Here is a 20,210-nt window from a genome sequence, read left to right as displayed (position 1 = left end):
TGACTGGCCGACAACCAACTTTCTTGGAATGTATTGTTATTTTTCTGTAATCCGGCTGGTCAACTTTGTCTAAGTGGCCCCTGTTACAGTAGTCGCACTGTAACCATTCCTTGTCATAAAGCTGGTTTAATATAGGTGGCTTTGGGCAATTTTTTTTTGTATTTTAATGAATTTTTATTTTGTTATGTATTGCATTTTTTTACACACTGACAATGAACACGTGCGAAAAATACAAAAAAAGGAAAAGAAAACTAAACATATATACATCGCAGACTCACACACAATTACACACTGACAAAAAAGACAGAAAGAAACACACCCCAGTATCTTCTTCTTTGGGCATTGGGCATTTAGGCATACAGAACAATGCAAAGATTTACCTGAGTGATCACCAAAAGATAGCTTCCTTATGCCCAATTTCTATAGCAACTTTTAGTGAACCAGCTATATACTTACTATAGTTTTAAAAATTCGTCCAGGTACACCTTTTCTTTCTGAGACGATTACTGCGGGACCATCACTCTACGAATAAGAGAGCACACAATAAAAAAAAAAAATTATAAAAAAAAAAAATCAGCAAGAGGGCCTTCATCCTCTCTTGATATTAACAAGATTACAAAATTAGCGCAGAGAATGAAACATTTATTAGCATGAAATAAGCTACTACCATATTTCCTCGAATAATATCCGGGGGCGATTACTATCTTTTTCGCACAAAGAGGGGACGATTATTTCGAATTTTGCTCCCTGGAAGTTGTGCCCTAAATATTCTGTTATATTATCCCATTAAATAATAAACAAGACGCTACGGAGCTAGCGTACACTTCGGCGTCGTGGTTGTGGAACTAATTAATTGTAAATGCGGAGGAATAGTAAGAAATCAACTGGTAAGAGTAAGGTGTGAAATTATGGGATTTGTCAGGATATTCTGAAAAGAGCAACATCCAAGAGGCCTACTTGCCAAAAACTAGCATTTCAGGACAAATTGTCTCCGCGATATTAGCTATGCTCTGATGACTCCATACAAATCCTTCTAAAAAACAATTCTCTATTTTTGTTAGTCACATCAGGCTTCAACAACAGCATAGCAGTTTCGTGTACTGATAAGAGATATGTAAGGCATGGGTAAGGAGTCAATTACGTTGAGCATGGAATTGGCTAAAACTCAAAGTCACGAGTTCGAATGTTTTGAGGATAATTATTCACTGACTATCAGCACGCAGGGATGTCGGATTAACACAAGGAAGTTTAACACCAAAGGAACATAGCCTTTACAGAGCTTTAAAACACAGCATCCGCCAACACAAACTTGACTTGAACTTTGAGTAAAACTAAAAAGCCTCTACCAATAATAACAAACTGTCACTTGAACTTCAGATATCTTACGGCTTCCGCGAACTTGTAAACATAGAACCTGAAAATCGACCTTCGTCACACTGGACTAAACACAGCAGTCCAGCTCGTGGGAAAAAACTTAGTTCGTCAAAAGAACTCGCTTGGAACTTGTATACCTTTTGACATAAGGTTCTAGAAAATACTAAACAGGCGAATAGTAGTAGCTTTTCGACATATTTTATGATTTCAGTAACTGATGCAAATCTGCTGACTCATGCTGAAATGTAAACGTGCCCTGATTAATTATTCATGTATAATCCAAAAACGTAGAGAACGTTCGAGAAAATCACGCAACGCATGAAAGCAATTGTACTACTTAACACTCAACAAAGACAAAATGTCTTTGTGCAGCATTTTGTAACTTTAAATTCATCATAAAACAGTTTTAAATGAGGGCTCACTGGTGAAATGTTTTTCAACACTCGAAGAGAAATTTCGTGTCTCTGCGCGGCCACGAAATATCCTCTATTTATTCCTCGAGTAATTAAAGACTAAACTCGAAGTGATCTCAAGATATCACGAAGTAGTCCGATCTCATGTCGTGAAATAGTTGAAACAAGCCGAAAAGTCACGAACTTGCACGCCCAATCTTGTCCCAAAACTAGTGCATCATTTCATAACTATTTTTCATATGCCAAACTACCTTGGGTAGCAGTAGCGCAATCGGCTAATCCTTCAATTTAGAGTCTCCTCTCATCTGACGGGTCACACAGGTGAATCGGTTCAAACCCCGGGAAGGCCAAAGTAGTAATTCTTTCTTCCTCGAAAAAGTTAAAGAACAAATCAAAGACATCGAAGTGATCTCGAGATATCTCGAACTAATTCGGCTCTCACTTCGTCAAATAGCCGAATAGAGCCGAAAACCTACAGACTTTGCTTGCCCAATCTTATCAAAAAATTGCAACTTTGATACATTCCTGAGCGTCGCGAATCCTTTACTTCGCGCTCCGCCGAAGTAAAAAATGATCTCATCAAATACACTGAATATGGGCTTTCTACGTGTCCCAGATTTGGTTCCTTGATTAACTTTCAGTGTCAATATCCTCGGCGTCAGAGCTTGAATCGTCACTGATCAGTTTTGATGGATCAGACTCCACTTCAACTTGAAAGGGAGGGGATAAAACAAAGAAAAGGAGGCGAGAGGGGTGGTGGTGGGGGGGGGGGGGGAATGGGCGATTATTCGAGGGAGGCGGATATTTTCAATATTCCCCCCTAAGGGAGGCGATTGTTTAAGGGAGGCATTAAACGAGGGACGGCTTTTATTCGAGGAAATACGGTATATGTATTAAACAAATTGTCCTGTTCCTACCGCATACACCACAGCAGCCTGCTGAAGCCGGGCGGCCTGTCTCTGCAGTGATGTTCTTAAGAAACTCTCGTCTTTCAGTGCGTGAAGTCTGACAGTAAAAGAGCAAAAGGTTTAGGGCGGTACGACATATCACAAAGAGCACCGTAGGAAAGTGGTGCTCAGCAGCTTTCACTTGCATGTCACAATCCAGGATTTCATCCAAAAAATCCCAAGTTGGAGCCCCCTGCACACCATAATGAACCGTACCCCAAGAAAGTACCTCTCAGTAGTTTACACATAAGGATTTCATCCACAAACTCAAAATTAGAAATCCCTTGCACAGGATAATAAACAGTACAACAGGAAAGTGCTGCTCAGTAGTTTTCAATTGAATGGTCGCACTCCAGGATGTCATACAAAAACTGCAAAGTTAAAACTACCTTGTACAGCATAAAAACAGGTACAGAGGGAAAGTGGCTCAATTGAGAATTTCATTGAGCGACTCAAGCGTTTACAGTTTCAAAAACTACACGAAATTAGAGCACTACTACAGGGAAGCCCTCAAACCTTCATGTTAGCTAGACATTGCTATGGGGTTTCAATTTGTACAGCTATTTGACATGATTTGAACACTGACTGGACTGTCATTGGTCAAGGCACTAACAAAGAAGTTAAAGGACTGAAGATAACGAACACTCGTGAATTCAAGATTATGGTAACACGAATTTTCTAACTTTAGGCAGGACAGTATCTAATGCAGCGTTTCCGCGTCGATCTTATTGGGTAAACAAAACTTAAGCGGCTGCTGCAAGACACATCATCCCCACAGTATAAAATATGTTCACTAGGTTTCAATTATTTGAATGGACACACTTCACCCACAAGAAAAACCTGTTACAGGCACTCAGATAGTGGCGGCGACGAGCAGCCACACAAAAACAAACAAACAAAAAACAGAGGGTGGTGGTGGGGGGTGGGTTTCTACTACAAGCTGAATCTCTCTTGCTGAATATAGTACATCGTCAAACGAAAGAAATGAACAGTGTAGAATTCACTTCAATTTGACCCGTGTTATTTCACTCAGACATTCATGGGTTAGATGTTGGACTCGGCATAAGATGAACTTATACTCACGTTTGTTGTAAAATGGTGACCTTCATTTCCCACGTTTTGTTCACTCTTTCAAGCTCCCTTTGTAACCTTAAAAAATAAATAAGTAAATAAATATGTCAATAAAATTTGATTATAATCAAATTCCCAAGACTAAATCCCTAAAATTATTAATAACAATAATAACAAAAAAAAAAAACAGTTAGACAACCTAGACGAAAATTATAAAGGGTAAAAAGGATCATCAGTCCAAACATTGAATGCAAATCATAGAAATTGTTCGAACTTTGCCAAGATCGAGGTAGCCAAGGGAGGTAAAAAACTGCTGGTAAAAAACAAGGCAATAATAAAAAAAAAAGCAATGGCCTCATTAAAATGCCATGGGAACTCCGATGTCAATAGAACATGGATCAAAACATGTCTTTGAATGCCGACGTAGTAAATGATAAAACTTGGGAGGTATCCTCTTCATAAAATGCATTCAAACCACCTTAAGATCAGACCGTCCCAAAAAGCCCAATGCCCTTGGAGGGCAAACACCCGTGCTGGCCATTTGAGTCTAAAAGTAAGATTGGGTCAAGTTTGTGTCGAACTGCACAATGGAGCTGTTTTGAGGTTGCTACCACCTTTCTTTTTCGTGACTGGCTATGAAGTTACGCAGAGAACTGGGTACAACTTCCCCCCAACCAGTCCCATAATGCATTTCAACAAAAACAACGAAGCAGTGCGGCTCATGAGCAGATTTCACAGTAGCCTGTAATACTTCTACAGATACATAAATTCTTTTGAGGTAAGGGTTAATCTAACACCTTCCGCTATAGAGAGGGAATTTTATTGGGATTCAGCATCTCATATTATTAAAAGAAATCGGCAGAGGGCGGTACTTTTACCCTAGGAGTTACATGCAGGGTATACGTGCCGTTGTTAAAAGTATGATTTTCGGCAGTTAATGCCCGAAATTACCAGGATCGAGTATAAAAATGAGACCATTTTCTTCAAAAGGATAATTTCTCCTGTATAAAAGAGGAAAATAGCATGATATTCTTTAATTTCCCATTTGGGATAATGCTTCATGCAAAGCCGACTTGTACAATACCTTCTGTTTCTCTGCACCATTTGCTAGTGCAATGCATACACTGCAAGTGCAGTTCATGCAAAAACCTACAGATAATGCAAAAGTGAGGTTTACATGAAGCCCCACCCAAACGGCAGTTTAAACAATATTATGGTATTTCCCGCTTTGGCCAATTGAACACAAGAAAAATGATGACTTTTTTAGTGAGGAACAGGCGGCTCAAAAAAACACCGGAACCGAAGCTATCACCATTTGGTTCCACAACAAAAACATAAAACCTCCCCAAATGTTCACTGTTCTCCCGTAAAGTCAGTTACATTTTCACTGTTGTACTTGCCTTAGAATTTCAGCTTGCTGTTTTTTCTCCAGTTTCTGTAATTTTCTTAACAGATCATCCTTCTCAGATTCATTCAACTGAGGCTTATCCTAAATCACAAGAACGTTTTACATAAAGTGAGAATTAAAGAAGTAATGCAGAGTCAGATGATGATTTTAATTAGAAATGAGACATGGTTCTTGTGAACAGAGCCCAAAAAGCGGTGACAAGTGTCAATGAAATTATCCATGCGTCGAAACCAATTTTATAAAGTGGACTTTCGCCACAAATCAAACCCCGATTACTTCGTATCATATTGTAGGCTAGCCGTTAGCAGCAGTGAATTATTGCCGACTTTCTGTGACACCCTCAAGACACGTTAGAGACCTTTAGATTCCAAGACGAGGAAGACAATGAGAACGAAATTTTCTCAATACTAAGTAGTACACACACGTGATCCAGTGTCATTTTGGCGGGAAAAAGCAAAAGCCGTCGTCATTCTACTAACGGTTTTAGCGGAAACGTCGTAGTGGCGAAAATAAGTCATCAAATGTTAAAAGATTTATCATTTTGTGATCAGGAGAGGACTTTAACATCTTCAATTAAAATGACCGTGTTAACGTTTGTGTAAAAATATGTAAAAAGAAACATTCCGGGTTGTCCATTATTTGACAATACAAAAAAAAAAAAAAAAAAAACTTCAGGTCATATCTGGTCCTCGTAGCGGTCCTCATCCTGGAAAAGGTCTCTATTTCTTCTCTAAAAACCGTTCAAGCAGCACTCGTATGTAGTATTTTGAAATGACATAAGCCACGTTTTTACCGGCAACGAAAAAGGTCAAGCGACACGAACGCCAACGCAGGCATCGTGTCAGTTTTTATCGTAGTTTGTTGGTGTTACGGACGGGTGTAATCAATCACCAAATAACGTAATACAAAAGATTGAAAAATAACAACACCCACACCACAACACAACACAAACACAAGCCAACAATGGTTTCCGCATCACCAAGAAACACCCGTTTTTCTGATGAAAATATGAATCTTTTGTTTTTCTTGCGGTTATGTTTGCACCGTTGCTTCAGGGCAGCCTTAAATTTATAAGGCCAGCTTTTACAGGTTCTGCGTACGTTTAGTTTGTGATATGTGGTACGTGAACCTGGGGCGAAAACTTTGCACCTTTCTTTCTTTCAAACTGACAGTTCAGACAGTAAACAAGAAAAATTTGTCGCTTTATTGACAGTACTCAGTTATTAAGGCTAAACATACATTCATCTTAAAACTTAACGTACTGTTTAAAAAACGAGCAGGAGTGTTTTCTGACTTTTTATGTCAAGTACTATACCTTACTACACCACTGAATTTAGAATAATTTTTCCTCAACCAATTTTGAAATAGTTTCATGGAATCCCGAGATTGATTTGTAATAAAGTTCCCGGCAAACGTCAGATTAAAATTGAAAAGTTCTCAAGTTAGGAAACGGCCAGATAAAAACTGTCCAAAAGAATCGTTATGGATGGAACTGGCATGAATATAATAGACAGAAAACTCGGTCACATGATACAGCTTGACGCTAACGTAGGCATAAATATATCCTTCATTATCGCTTTTTTTGCGGGGGGAGGGGGGGAGGTGTCGATAGTCCAATACAATGACGCTGAGCTATGACCCAGTCTAAGTCTTACCATTCGATAGAGCCTGGACGCCATCAAGCCCGACCCATATGCCGGGCGCCGGTCTGTGAACCCACTTGCGGCCACAGTGGTACGTTCAGTGAGTATACTTCCGGTTATGGACGGTGCAGGAATGGATGTCTTTTGGTGTAGATGCGTATGACGTATGTAACGGAATACAGTGCAAATGCAAAGTGCAGGTTAGTTGTGTTAAGTAAGAATGTCAGTAAACAACTCAACGTCTGGATTGATCTCACTGCTAAACTTCTGCCTGGAAAATGACCTCTCTATCTCCTTGCATTTAACCTGGTAACGTGGCTATCTGACAGATCTTCCATTCTTCGCGTGACTGGCTAACTTCCTTTCGTTTCAAAGTATAGCGTGACAAGAATGACTACAGAGATTTTCTTCCATTCCTCACGTGATGGGCTAACGTCTATTTCATTGCGTGACAAGGCACAGTGACAGAGAAGTTATATATTTTGAGCAACTTCATGTAGCACCTTTCAAATTTTTGTCAACACCTGTGTCACAATTTTAAGGTCTGCTGTCCACTGACACTGGAGTAGCTTCAATGGTCAACTGACTGATATCAAATACGATAAAGAAACCATTCAACACAGCAACATTGACCGACTTGATTAATGTTCAATGCTCAACTGATTCAAATGTGGTGCGATCTTACATTAGCCAACAACAACAATTCCTTTGATAATAAATACAGTCGTAAAAGCGAAGTGTAATGGGAACAAAAAAAATGGTATTGTAAAACCCGCACCCAACACTTAGTGTGTGTGTGTGTGTGTGTGTATGTGGAAGTAGGGGTCTAAACACCACACTCCCTGATAGTTTCCCACAGTCTTATACATTGCTATATCTGACTGCACTAAAACATTATACTTCTTGAGAGCAATAACTATTAAACTATGTTATATTCCAAGTTCAATTAATAAATACCATATAAGACCATTTCTAATGCAGGCCTTATCTTAATGCTCTTAGGACAATAAAAATGTAAAATACAACTAAAAAAATATTATTGTACAAGAAAATGCATAACTGTACTATACCAACACGAAAATCGGTCCACGTACCTGTCGAGAAGCCAATAGGCTATTTATGAGTTTCCAAAACCCTCACTCTCAAAATAAGGTTAATTAACACACCGTTCATACGAGGCCCCGACCACACGAATCCGGATATTTTTGAAACCGCGTTGTCTTATAAGTGAATTGGCCTCCCGTCCACACAAACATCAGTGAATCCGCTCACTGAAAGCGCAACTTTTTTGAAAACGCTTTTCAGGGTGATTTAATGTTCACACGAATCCGGGAAAAAAATGTGCGATTTCAAAATTGTCCAGATTTCTGTACACATGTCATGAGAATGACTTTCATTTGCAGTACAACTAAAAGGTATTTTTATTTCAAAGATATTGCATTTACCCTATATTATCCTGGAGGAAGGGCTTGGGGTAACACAGACAGGGTCTATTCCAAACATTAAAGTACTTTTCAAACTGTTACTGTGTTCTCTCTACAACAGTACACGACTCAACTCATTACTTACAGTACCTGTTTTTGCTGACTTTCCATCAGTTTTCTTTTCTCTTCAATAATTTTTTGCTCTTTGATCTTTTGGTCATGAGCCCGCTGTAGCTCTTCTACTTGCTTCTTTGAGGCTGCCATTAACTGTCAAAACAAAAAAAATCAGTACCAATAAAGGAAACTGCCCACCTACCCCTCCCCTAAGCCAACATTTTGGCCTAAGTGAAAAGTAAGTGTTAACTCTAATTTGGGTCGACCAAAATTAAGTGAAGATAGTCTGTTGGATCAGACGTCGAACTTAGGATGCGTCGAAGCAATCAACTGAATCAGCTCAGTAACACATTTTCTCCCGAGCCACGGCTAAACATACATTATCATAGAAATTTTAATTTATTAGTTTAGTTCTTTGCATGTAAAGATCGACATTTTCCCGGGGACGATCCTCAGACGTTCTATCCGTCTGATAAAACGCGTTCGACGATCCAAACTCATTCACACGAACTTAACTGAGCCAGACGTCCAACCTTTCATGAACTTAACTCATCTCATGAAAAGTTCGACGTTTAGCCTAGGCCTTACTCCAACAGAGTATGTGTTTGTTGGAGCATTGGATGGAGCAATTGACATAACTATCCCACCAACCGTACTTACATTGTTCTTAGTCTCCTGGACTTTGGCATCCATCTCATTTTGAAGTTGAATTTTCTGCCTTTGTAGCTGTAAATATAGGTACGGGTAAAATGCGTTACATCTAAACTTCACATTTACCTATCTCACAAACTGTTCAAAGTAACTTATTGTTCTAAGGTGATATATTTTCATATGGAAACTCTGACGTTTTTACGAATCCTCCTTATGGCCTTTTAATAATCACTATGGTACATTATTTATTGTTTATTATTTATTTAGTAATTATTAATATTTATTACTTTATTATTCATCAGTTTTAAAGGCGCAGTCAATATTAAAATTATCTTCGTTTTGCTTTCTGTTTTGTTAAGAGACGAATACAGTCGCGTAATAAAAAAACGTAATAAAAGCTAGTTTTGAAGGTCTACAACTTTAAGGTTAATTTCTTCAAGAAGCTTAAGGCGACAAATGCCATGTTTTTGTTGTTATTGTTGTTGTTGTTTGTTTGTTTAGGGGGATCTTTGTTGATCTATTTTGTCAAAAAATCTATGGCTAAGAATTCATTCAATTTTACTTCATGGCTACGACTCTTTTTTATCTAAGCTTTAAGGAGATTACTGTCAGTTTGGATCAATGTCTTAAGTGGCCTCTCCATTTCACCAAAAATATACATGTGTTCTTTCCCTTTATTTAGAATCTATAAATTTCATAATACTTACAACTAAAACATTCAAAGAAGATTACATGAGAAATTATTGAGCTAACAAATTTACATTTAGCACTAATGATAAATGTCTCTCTTACAAGAAAGACCATCGTAGCGTGATCCACTTTTTTGTGACCATCGAGCTCGTTAGAAGATCCTTCAGGTGTTTTGTTGTACTAAAAGAAATAAGCTTTAAACAATAAACTATCTCGATTTAATTTATGGCAATGGTTAAATTTTAACTATACCAATATGTTTGCATGAGATACCTCTCAGCTGTTTACACATGCTTACTTGAAATTTATTTTTTTTTCACTTGTTCAATAACATTACCCGCATTATTTTGATATTTATCAGAATATGAGATTTCGACAGTACATGCATATTTACAAATATTTCAAAAATATAATTATAGTTTCAAAAAGTCGTTTTCGACAAATCTGCGTTTCAAAAAGCAAATTAACTATGGGTTTACTGTTCCATTCTCACCAAGAGACTATAAAGGGGACAGAGAGGCCATCCCCCATATACACCCTATTCCATAGGTAATTCGTCTCGAGTTATTTTTAACACCACAGATCTCGAGGGGGATTAAACAACAGCCAATCACATAGCGCGAATGTGTTCCGCGTGGATGACCCACGCTGAGAGCCACGCGTCCTTCACGAAATGACGCAGAACAAAATGGGGGAAGACGCGGAGAGCGATTTTGCTATTCCTTTTGTCGACGAAAACGACTACAGCGAGATTTCTGCGAAAGCTGTGTCAGCGAAACCGAAATTAAAAAAGAATCGCCCTTCCTCTCTTGTATAGAGCTAACAGTAGAGCAGGGAAATCCTTAACACACTGAATATTCTCTCAGGATCATTTATAATTTACAGTTTGAAGAGAGCAATTTCTGGTTTGATGTTTATTTTTTTCAGTCTTTATAGCGATTATTCCTACCCACCTACTTTGTCAACTGTAGGCGAACCCTCCTAAAGCTGAATTTCAAGGGACCATATTCAAGCTCAGAAAGAGAAATAAAATTTCGTCGTTGCTTATTTACGTCCTCCATAAAACACGAAATTAGGCATTTTCACGTCGTAGTCGTGCAAAAACGGGAAAGAAATGAACAAAAAAGTGTGTTGCACGTGCGAAGTTGTTTTTTTGCTAATTAAACCTATTGTTTTTTTGATGTTCTAGTTGTCGTCCGCGTCGTTGGATCTTAAACTCCCTAAATTGTACAAACGACCGGTTTCAATAGACCGGCGAAATTTCTCATTTTATTAAAGCACTGAGGTTACGACAACTTCGAGTTAAACTGATTTCACGGGTTGTCAAAGAGTCCAGCGATTCCTTTTTCCCAGGTGAGCGCCGACTCATTTCGCTTCAATATTCAGGAATGCTCTCGATCTTTTTAAGCTTTCATTGCCTCTCGCCCGACATGTTTTGCACGGCGTTTGGTCATGCGAAACCTCCACGAAACATCCACGCCTCGCGCGAGGTAACTTTATCCCGATTCTAAAAATAACTCGAGACGAATTACCTATGGAATAGGGTGTATATGGGGGATGGCCTCTCTGTCCCCTTTATAGTCTCTTGATTCTCACGGTAAGTTTATTTGATCGCAAATTAAATAACAACAAACAAGACATTAACTCGTTAAAACAAAATTGCAAAACGCTTGCATACCTCAGCTTTGAAAGTGTTCCTCTCGTGTTCGGCTGCCAAGATTGCGTCAGAAAGCTCTTTCTTTAACTGAAAATAAAATTGTTTAATCATGGTTATTCAGCTAAGAAAACTTCCGACTACACTTAAGGTACGTTGAGATATGCAATTTCTGAACGCAGTACTTATAAGCACCACCAAACTTAGTTAAGACGAGGATTACGATCTGTATAGGAAGACATAACTAGTGCGTTCGAAACAACGAATGCTTCCCACATAAGCTGAAAATTAAAAAGATCTATTTCAGTCCCAAAGTGCCAATACAGCCCTGCAGGCCAAAGTCTGATTCAACCCACCCTGGAGCCATTTGAGCACAATTTAGGCGAAATCAGCTCAATCAAAAGATTATTCCAGCCCACATGCACTGGGGCCAAATTAACCCTGGGTAATTGGACTGTATCGGCCCTGATTTAAGGGAACCAAATTAGACTCAAAAATAGGACTGTGTTTTACTCACCGAAATGGCCCCATATTTAGGGCTAAAAAGGATCGTTTGTGATTTACAGTGTAATAAATGACATTAACCCTTTAGCCCCGAGAGTGACCAAAATCAGTTTTCTCCGAACAATATCAATATCGTATATGGTCCAGCTTGCCACGATTCCCTCGTAGCTCAGTAGTTAGAGCATCCGACCGGTGTGCGGAAGTTCAGATTTTTTTCTTTGTCCCATGCTCGTGACATGTTGATTACTTCATTTCGCATTTCACAGTATCAATATATAATAAAGAGGAAATGTCACAAGAGTTAATACATTGATCAGCTGACATGATCTTCAAACATATTCTCTCAACTAATAGTTAAGGAAATGTAGGGAGATCGATCTGGAGAATTTGAATTTGGATACTGGACGTTAAGGGTTAAGGATCAATAAATGGACTAGGAAGTCACTGGCAGGAATCGTAGTGTGAACGTTGCAGTCCTTGTCGTCCTCATGGCATATTTCCGTTACAAGTTGCAATGTTTAGTTTTGTCTAGTCTGTCTAGTTTTACCTTGAGTTTGCCTTTTGGCGATGGCGATTGGAAAAGAGTGGGGGGGGGGGGGGGGGGGTGAAGCACACCGAGCCGAGAAGAGAGCAACAGATGTAAAAAGGGCGAAAAAGGGACTGTCAGGGTCACGTAACTCAAACACCATTTTGAGTGAACGTACTTCGCTAACATTAAGGTTCTTAGCGAATAAATACAAGTCATTGGCTATAGAGTGCTTTCACCATGACGTCATCGAATTCTAAAAACAAGATAGCGAGGCCCTTTAAATTCTTATGTACACCAGGTTGAAGGTGACCGAAAAATAAATCTTTGTAGAAGTTTCCACCGCAGAATCTTTCATTTAAAAAAATAAAAAATAAAAAATAAAAAACGGTACGTCGCACAGACCAGATACATTGTATATTTATGAGTCTTAAGCATTTCATTTTCTTGGTTTCTTTCGTTCAACGGTGTCAAAGTTACTTTTTCATTGCGTGACAGTGAAAACACTTTATATTAACACAATGAACCAAACAGCCGTGACAGTCAGCTCCTTAAATCTGGAAGAAAGGCAAGGAAGGGGGATCACTTTAAGGGTGGCGGCGTACCTGTTGAACTTGACGTCGTTCTCCATTCAGCTGTTCGCTCAAATCATCAATATCACTTGCTACAATGATTTCAAAAAGAAAATGGAATTACTTCAATGGTGTAGTCACTAAGATTTAAGGTGGTGGACAAAACACTGATCCCCAAATGGACCACCCTAAAATGGACTATGCCGCGGAACCATAGTGATCAAGGTTAGGAAACTGAGTGAATTAGGTTCCATTTAGGGTCATTATACTAGAAAAACTGACCTGAAACTTGACTCACTCGATTTCCTAACCCTAATCACTGAACTTCGGGATAAGATTGTTTATACTGTAAAGAAACTGAAGGTGTCCCATTCGCTGCACTTCATAAACTTGGTGCTCCATTATTTTTTAAATCAAGAAAATCCTACAATGACCCATTCTAAAATAAACCCAACTTAGTTTTATGTAGTAAATAAGTTGTTGCATTGCTGCATTGCGCGTGACGTCACGGCGGCCATGTTGGTGGACAAGAACAAAAGCATTTCTCTCCTCTGGAAACTAAAATCTATTTTTAGGTATATTCTTCGAGAAAAAATTATGTTGCATTGACCTCAATATGGCCGCCTTGTCACGTGGTTGCAAACCAAGAATTCCGTGACGTCACTGTGACGTGAAACAAGCTTGAATTGCCACTTACCTAAACGTCTGTTTTCATTTTCCTTTTCATCCAACTGATTCATCATATCGTCCAATTTATTCTCCAGTTTATCTACTTCGTCTCGCAGCTCGTAAATCTCTGGGTCGGTGCTTACGCTGCTTACAGACTTCGGTCTATTTAACGCATCCTCTAGTTGTTTGTCGGCTCTCTCCTGAGCGTCTCTCATCTGCATTTTCATCATCTCTATGATCGAGTCTTGTTGTTGCTGAGCTTTTTTCTTCGCTTCATCATCTTCCTGTACTTTCTTGAGATTTTCAGAGTACACGGCTTTGTCTTGCTTGCTTTTCTTTGCGTAATATGCCTTCAACGACACACAGTGGATGTTACTGACGTACAGAATGTTAATATTTAATTGGGAGCTTAAAAACGTCACTTAAAAATTGAATTCGCGCTGCTTCAGAATTAATCGCGCTTCTTCCATCTCGTTCAATTCGTCAAATGTTGGCATTTTTTTCTGGAGTTGAATTCTTAAAGACTGTATCAAAGTTCAGGAAAAGAAAAAGAAAGTTGTTGTCTTGTGTGAAGGTGGTCTAAAAAAATCTTTTCGGCCCTTCTGGCCTAAGTTTGGTATTAAAAATAGGTGGGGGTGCCCCGGATTCGTACAGAGATTCCCTGATGTCTTCCATATTGTACTTGTAAGCAATATACAAAACAGCCGTACTGGGAAAAAAATGGAAATAAAGGAGACAAATGGATAAAAGTTAACCAAAATACTATTCCAGTCGGCCCAAACCGAAATGGTCCATTTCATTTGATTTCTAAACAAAACTTCCAAAATTTTGGCCTAAATGGAAAGCACTCAAGGTCTCTTTGCATGTCTCTCCCACAACATAACACAGGGTTCGCGCAGAGTTTTGGATCCAAACTTCAAGACTTTTTCCACACTTTTTTCCAAACCAATAATTTCTTTTTCCAGACTCAAGGTCATTAAATAGGTGATCAATATAAACAGAGCCTTTTTCATGATGCACTGTAGAAATATGGGCGAGATTGAATAAGGTTTGACCAAAACGAAAAAAAGAAAAAAACACTTATAAAGCACTTGTTGTAGCTTTTTACCATTTTTAGAGACTTAATCTCCATTTTCCAGACGTTTTCCAGGTCTGGAAAATTGCTGGGCAAAGACGTTTTCAAGAATTTAAGCTCTGTATGAACCCTGATAAAAGGATTACTGCACCAAAAAGACACCTTGGAGCTTAAAACAGTTAAGGGCAAGTCTCAAAACGACGAGAAAAATGCAGTAATAGTGACATTTTGTCTCTACCTGATGCTGGTTAGAAATTTGAGTTATGGCATCCGCAAGCTGCTGGCGATAGCTTCTTCTGATTACATTCACGCGCTAGAAACATGGACAAAGGAAAAATTTCAGGTGTAGAACCATGATTACTTGTTTGTAAATTATCAGTGACACTATCATAAATCTAACCTCTATGTAATACTGGCCGCAATGCATGTACTAGAAGTGTGGTTATGAAAAAATCAAATTAACTTAAATAACAAATTATAGCACAGGTTGCCCAGCCTCATGATACAGCAGTTACATGTACTTATTATATAAACACCAATGAAATACCAGGTGAGCTTTCGCACGAAAACTTGATATCTTCACATGTGAAAATAACATGTTATCTGCACATGTGAAAATATTACCGTTGCTATGACTACATAATAAATCGCATCTTTCACACCAAAAAACTATTAAAGTGAAATGGTTTGGTAGTTCATCGGTGTTTATATAATAAAATTGAAAAACAACACACTCAAAGAGAAATTTTGTATCTCTGCACAGCCATGTATTATAAAAAAAATCAATTAATTTAACCCATTATCCCCCGAGATTTTGCCGAAAAACCTGTTTTGAACTCTTCACTCTGTACAAGTTAGCGGACAGAGCTATCCTGGACAATCAAAATTGATGATGTCACAAGCGGTAGAAAGGACATGGATCTGCACAGGCGGTTATAGGTGGCTCAGGGGCCGGGGGCGGGGGGGGGGGGTATTTTAGGAATTTCTGGGTGGGGATGTGCCGCTGGGACTCTGGAACCCTTAACCTATACCAGAGCTAGTTCAGCTGAATTTTGCTACCCCATACTAGAGTAAACTCCCCGAATCCCCCCTATCCTAGAGTAGCTGTTTCCCTAGTCTAGATAAAATCTTCAACCAACTGATCAGTTTCCTGAAAAATGATACCCTATTCTAGACCCAAACACTCTGATTTATATACCCTAGATATATAGAGTAAACTGCTTGAAAACCATACCCTTCACAGCGGCACATACCTATATAGCCCATATATGGCAGTACCCCCCCCCCCCCCCCCCTGGGCTCAGGGGTGAATGGGATAACTTTTCCATACTTCTATTTATTACAGCTGTATACATGTATCGTCTGAGATGCAAGATGAAATTCTGGAACTATTTGCACTGACATTTTATTCAGAGCAAAAAATCAAGACTTCCAAAATTCAAGACTTTTTCCAGCCTTTTTTTCTAATACAATAATTATGTCTTTTTCCAGACTCAAGGTTTAATATCACATAGGCAATCAATAGAGACCTTAGAAAACGCGGAAACAAAGTTTTTTTGTGGTTCGCTGCAAACATACGGGTGAGATTGAATAAGAATTGACCAAAACAAAAAAGAAAATTCACTTAAAGCACTTTTTGTAAATGTAGCTTTAAAAAAAAACTCAAGACCTTTTAAAATTTTTCCAGACTTTCTACCTATTTTTGAGACAGGTCTTTTCAAGAATTCAACACTCTGTATGAACCCTGAAAGTTTCTGTTTCAGTTTTATGCATTCTTTTGTTCAAATAATGGTTTACTTTAATATCAACACAGATCTTCTGTTACAATGCAGGGAATTAACCTTCAACTTCACTAACCTCTTCATGTTGTTTCTCCAACTCCAGAATTCTGTCATTTACTCTACAATATCTGGAAGTAACAAGTTTGAGCACGCTGATTAAATTTGTGCATAATGTTAACAGAATTGTGTAGTTAATTAATGATAGTAATACATTCAGATTGTAAGTATGAGTTTGGATATCCAAGCTAATAATTGACACAAAAATATGATCACCATGAAAATGAAGATGAAATGAGCTGCGCATTTGATGAAATACACTTTCAGCAAAAGACTATTATGATTCAGTTCAAGAAAGAGAAGTCCCAGCAAAAATGGGCTTTACAAGGAGATGAACAACCCTAGATTGTCTTTTGATGATTTCATGCAGGAAAAGGAGGCATGGAGTTATTGCTGTCAATGACAATGTTAGCCTGCGAAAACATCCGATTCTCCACACTCTTTGCCACTGGGGATGTTTCGCGCGGAGGAACGTCTGTGATTCAGCGACAGAAATTCCATACTGATGACGTAAAATATGTCCAGAATCCGGTCAGAAGCTCTGATTGGTGGACGGAGTAGTTAACATTGTTTTAGCTATTGTTTACGAATGACAGACAACAGACAAAAGGCCACAAAGGTCAAATGTAAATGCGATGAATCTCTAACAAAACAGTCAATATTTGTAGAATATAGTCTTCTCTAGAACAAGCATTTGAGTTTTGCTGGAGCTCGTTCGCAGATGAACACAACACTTTACCAAAATCGAACAGGAGAAACCTAAAATTGAATAAATTTACATTTGGAACCCCATGACTACTGGATTTATTAAGTAAACATTGATTTGCATCATCAGTATGGAATTTCTGTCGCTGAGTCGCAGACATTCCTCCGCGCGAAACATCCCCAGCTAGCGGCAAAATGCAAGGAGAAAGGATGTTTTCGCAGGCTATGACAATGTTCAAAAAGGCCACTGTTAAAATACAGTCTGCATGGTGGAAAATGAATCAAACACATGCTCAATGAGAAAGATTATACTTACAAGTCCAAAGCCCTTTCCTGAAGCTTGTTTTCATAATCAGCCTGAAGAACATGTTTTGCATAGTGCAAACTCCTTTTCAAAGTCTCTATGTCCTAAAAAGATTGGGCATTGAAGAAAAATCAGTGATGATGACAAAAGTGGTTATTATCAAGGAACAGGCTATTGTCAAAGGAAGTAGACCTTGTCAGCGTTTTCGACACCATCTTGGTGAGTAGGCAAACACATGAGAAATAACAGTGTTCGTATGAGAATCCAATGTCGAATAATTTCCATATAAAATAAAGATGGCCGTTCTGGAAAAAATATGAACTGTAAACTAAAACTACACAGGAAAGGATCTTACCAACAAATTTTGGGGGCCGTTACTGTGCTTAAATTTCACCAGAAGCTTGCTTTAGATTTTCCATATATTAGTCTGCAATTTGTCCCAGGAAATTTTTACAGACAAATGTATAGAAAATTTTAAAAAAAAAGGTTCTAAGTCTTCTAGCGCATGTAACGCCCTCAAATTTTTTCAGTAGAATCCTAAGAGTGAAGCTTTAGTTTACAGTTCAAATATTTTTTAAAATAGCCATTTTACGGAAATTATTCGACATCAGATTCTCATACAAATGCTGTAATTTCTCACGGGTTTGCCTACTTGTCAAGATGGCGTCAAAAACCGTGACAAGGTCTATTTAAGAAAGAACAGTTTTTAGCAGTCTGTAAGATCATCAAGATTGATTGCTTGCTGTAATGGCTGGCCATCTTGGTCTCATTGCTGCAAGCCCCCAGGTAAGTAGAACACTAGTCTTTGATTTTCCTGTGATTCCTTGGGTGCCCTTACACAAATTAGGCACTTCACTCTAGATTTATGATTGTCAGGATAATTTTTAGCTTGTATAGGTCAAGCAGTGTCATCATAATGTATGCTGCTTCGTGTGCACATCTTTGCTGTCCAGATCAGAAGATGAGGACAGGGAAGACATGCAAGAAAAGAAGCAATTCTTTGACTTGCAAGTTCCTTTTTATAAACACTCTATTGCAAACAAGTTTTCAAGTACCACAGTTCTAACTAACATACATGCATCAAATTCAAGGTATTTAGACCTCAAAAATTTGTAAAACATGATTTATACGCAGCATAAAAACAACAAGTGTCATAATAACTTGCCATTATGATTACTAAGGCCCATTTAAATGTAGCTGACATATTAATTATTATTATTCACTGTGTGGTACAGCAGGTAGCGATGTACTATACATTGTACAGTGTAGATTGTGAGGCCAAAGCACTATCTTTTTCTCAATCTTTACCTGCAATTTTGCACTTAAACCTTACCCTAACAAGATTTTGAAGCACTTCAGTCATTTCTTTAAGCTGTGCAATCTCAGACACTTCTGTCTGTGATGATCTGTCCTGACTGAAATAGCCAATATGTACTTGATCTGCAATTGATGGTCTGTAAAAATCAAAACGAGAACAGTGGGTGAACATTTTGATGGGTTACATAACTTAGACCTACGAACCAGTAAATGGCTTATTTAACTGTGACTTTCTTTGTGGCACAGAGAGAAACTGTGTATTGGAGAATTTTGTTTTTTTTTTGTTTTTTTTTTTTTTTTAATCTTGTTTGCTTAATATTGCTTTTTAATTAGGTTTTGAGGGACTCTGCAAGTCTTTGAGGAGCTACTACACGACACAAACGGAGACACTAGTAATAAATAAATTATGATGTGAGATGATGTTTACACGCGCAATTTACTGAACAGATAGTACACAAGTCATATAAGCTTAAACGTGATTCAAAAAATGTAAACTCCAAGGCCTAGGGTAAGTTTGTAATCAGGGCGATAGGAAATGAAACGCGAAAAGTCAAATTATCGATTTCCAGCATTCCCAGTGTAAAAGATAGTGGTAATTAAAGACAAAAACACCGCCTGATTAAGGATTCAAGACTGTCAGCTGTTTCTGACAGAACAACAATCAGAATTTACACAGTTTTTGGTCGAACTTGTCCGGATTTTTTTTTCTCTTCACCATTCTTTTTTCTGTCATAACAACACCTTCGAGCAAAATTCATGCTCGAAATCTGCCCTTCACAACACTAACAGATCCTAATCTTTGAATCTTCACAGCCTGCGATTACGTCAAAAATCAAGCTGCTCCGGAGCAAAGCCAAAAAGGCAAGCAAAATAAGGGTTTCTACCTGTATTCGTCTAGCTCTATTAAGGCACCAGAAAAAGGAGTTACTGAGGGAGAAATCGAACCGGGTCTTGAAGAAATGTTTTTCATAAATGTAGGAGACTGAGCCGTTTCGGCAGACATCGCGGACCTCCTTTCTGCCGCCATCTTTGTTTTCGTTGATCTTGCCTTGGTAACCGCGTGTGTTTACTTACCCATGAGGGAGATTTGAAGGGAGAGAGGGAGAGGTAGGTGGGGCAGAAAAATGGGGACCACTCGTAGTCTAAATACAGGAGGAGCGTAGGCTCCTGTAACTGCTAAAAAAACAAATTTAGGAAAAGCGTCCGGCCGGTGTGTCCGGCAATATCTGAAAAACTTTCCCTTTTTTTTTAGCCGTCCTAAAGTAATAGAAATTCTAGGCAATATTTGCATCTCCGAACAGATATTTTACA

The 20,210-nt window shown here is 38.5% G+C and overlaps 1 protein-coding gene across 4 annotated transcripts in view; it reads right to left on the bottom strand.

The window, feature by feature from the left end:
- Positions 1-19,931, bottom strand: part of LOC140930941 (uncharacterized) — a 22,279-nt gene extending 2,348 nt beyond the window's left edge. The window contains exons 1-16 of one of the 4 annotated variants that reach the window (XM_073380657.1): positions 19,784-19,931; positions 18,916-19,036; positions 17,595-17,686; positions 16,593-16,644; positions 14,974-15,048; positions 13,689-14,010; positions 13,025-13,083; positions 11,414-11,479; positions 9,838-9,915; positions 9,055-9,120; positions 8,431-8,547; positions 6,869-6,997; positions 5,206-5,294; positions 3,818-3,883; positions 2,705-2,792; positions 457-522 (exon numbers count right to left, since the gene is read on the bottom strand). In XM_073380657.1, the coding sequence (XP_073236758.1) occupies positions 457-522; positions 2,705-2,792; positions 3,818-3,883; positions 5,206-5,294; positions 6,869-6,997; positions 8,431-8,547; positions 9,055-9,120; positions 9,838-9,915; positions 11,414-11,479; positions 13,025-13,083; positions 13,689-14,010; positions 14,974-15,048; positions 16,593-16,644; positions 17,595-17,686; positions 18,916-19,036; positions 19,784-19,926 (1,629 nt within the window). In that variant the 5' untranslated portion in view covers positions 19,927-19,931. The remainder of the gene's footprint in view (positions 1-456; positions 523-2,704; positions 2,793-3,817; positions 3,884-5,205; positions 5,295-6,868; positions 6,998-8,430; positions 8,548-9,054; positions 9,121-9,837; positions 9,916-11,413; positions 11,480-13,024; positions 13,084-13,688; positions 14,011-14,973; positions 15,049-16,592; positions 16,645-17,594; positions 17,687-18,915; positions 19,037-19,783) is intronic. The other 3 variants (XM_073380659.1, XM_073380658.1, XM_073380660.1) reach the window with 3 other exon arrangements.
- Between the last annotated feature and the right edge of the window lie 279 nt (positions 19,932-20,210).

The sequence above is a fragment of the Porites lutea genome, chromosome 3, assembly GCF_958299795.1.
Source record: "Porites lutea chromosome 3, jaPorLute2.1, whole genome shotgun sequence".
Lineage (NCBI taxonomy): Eukaryota > Metazoa > Cnidaria > Anthozoa > Scleractinia > Poritidae > Porites > Porites lutea.
Note: the sequence above shows the minus strand (reverse complement) of the source record. Positions and strands in the feature narration are given on the sequence as shown.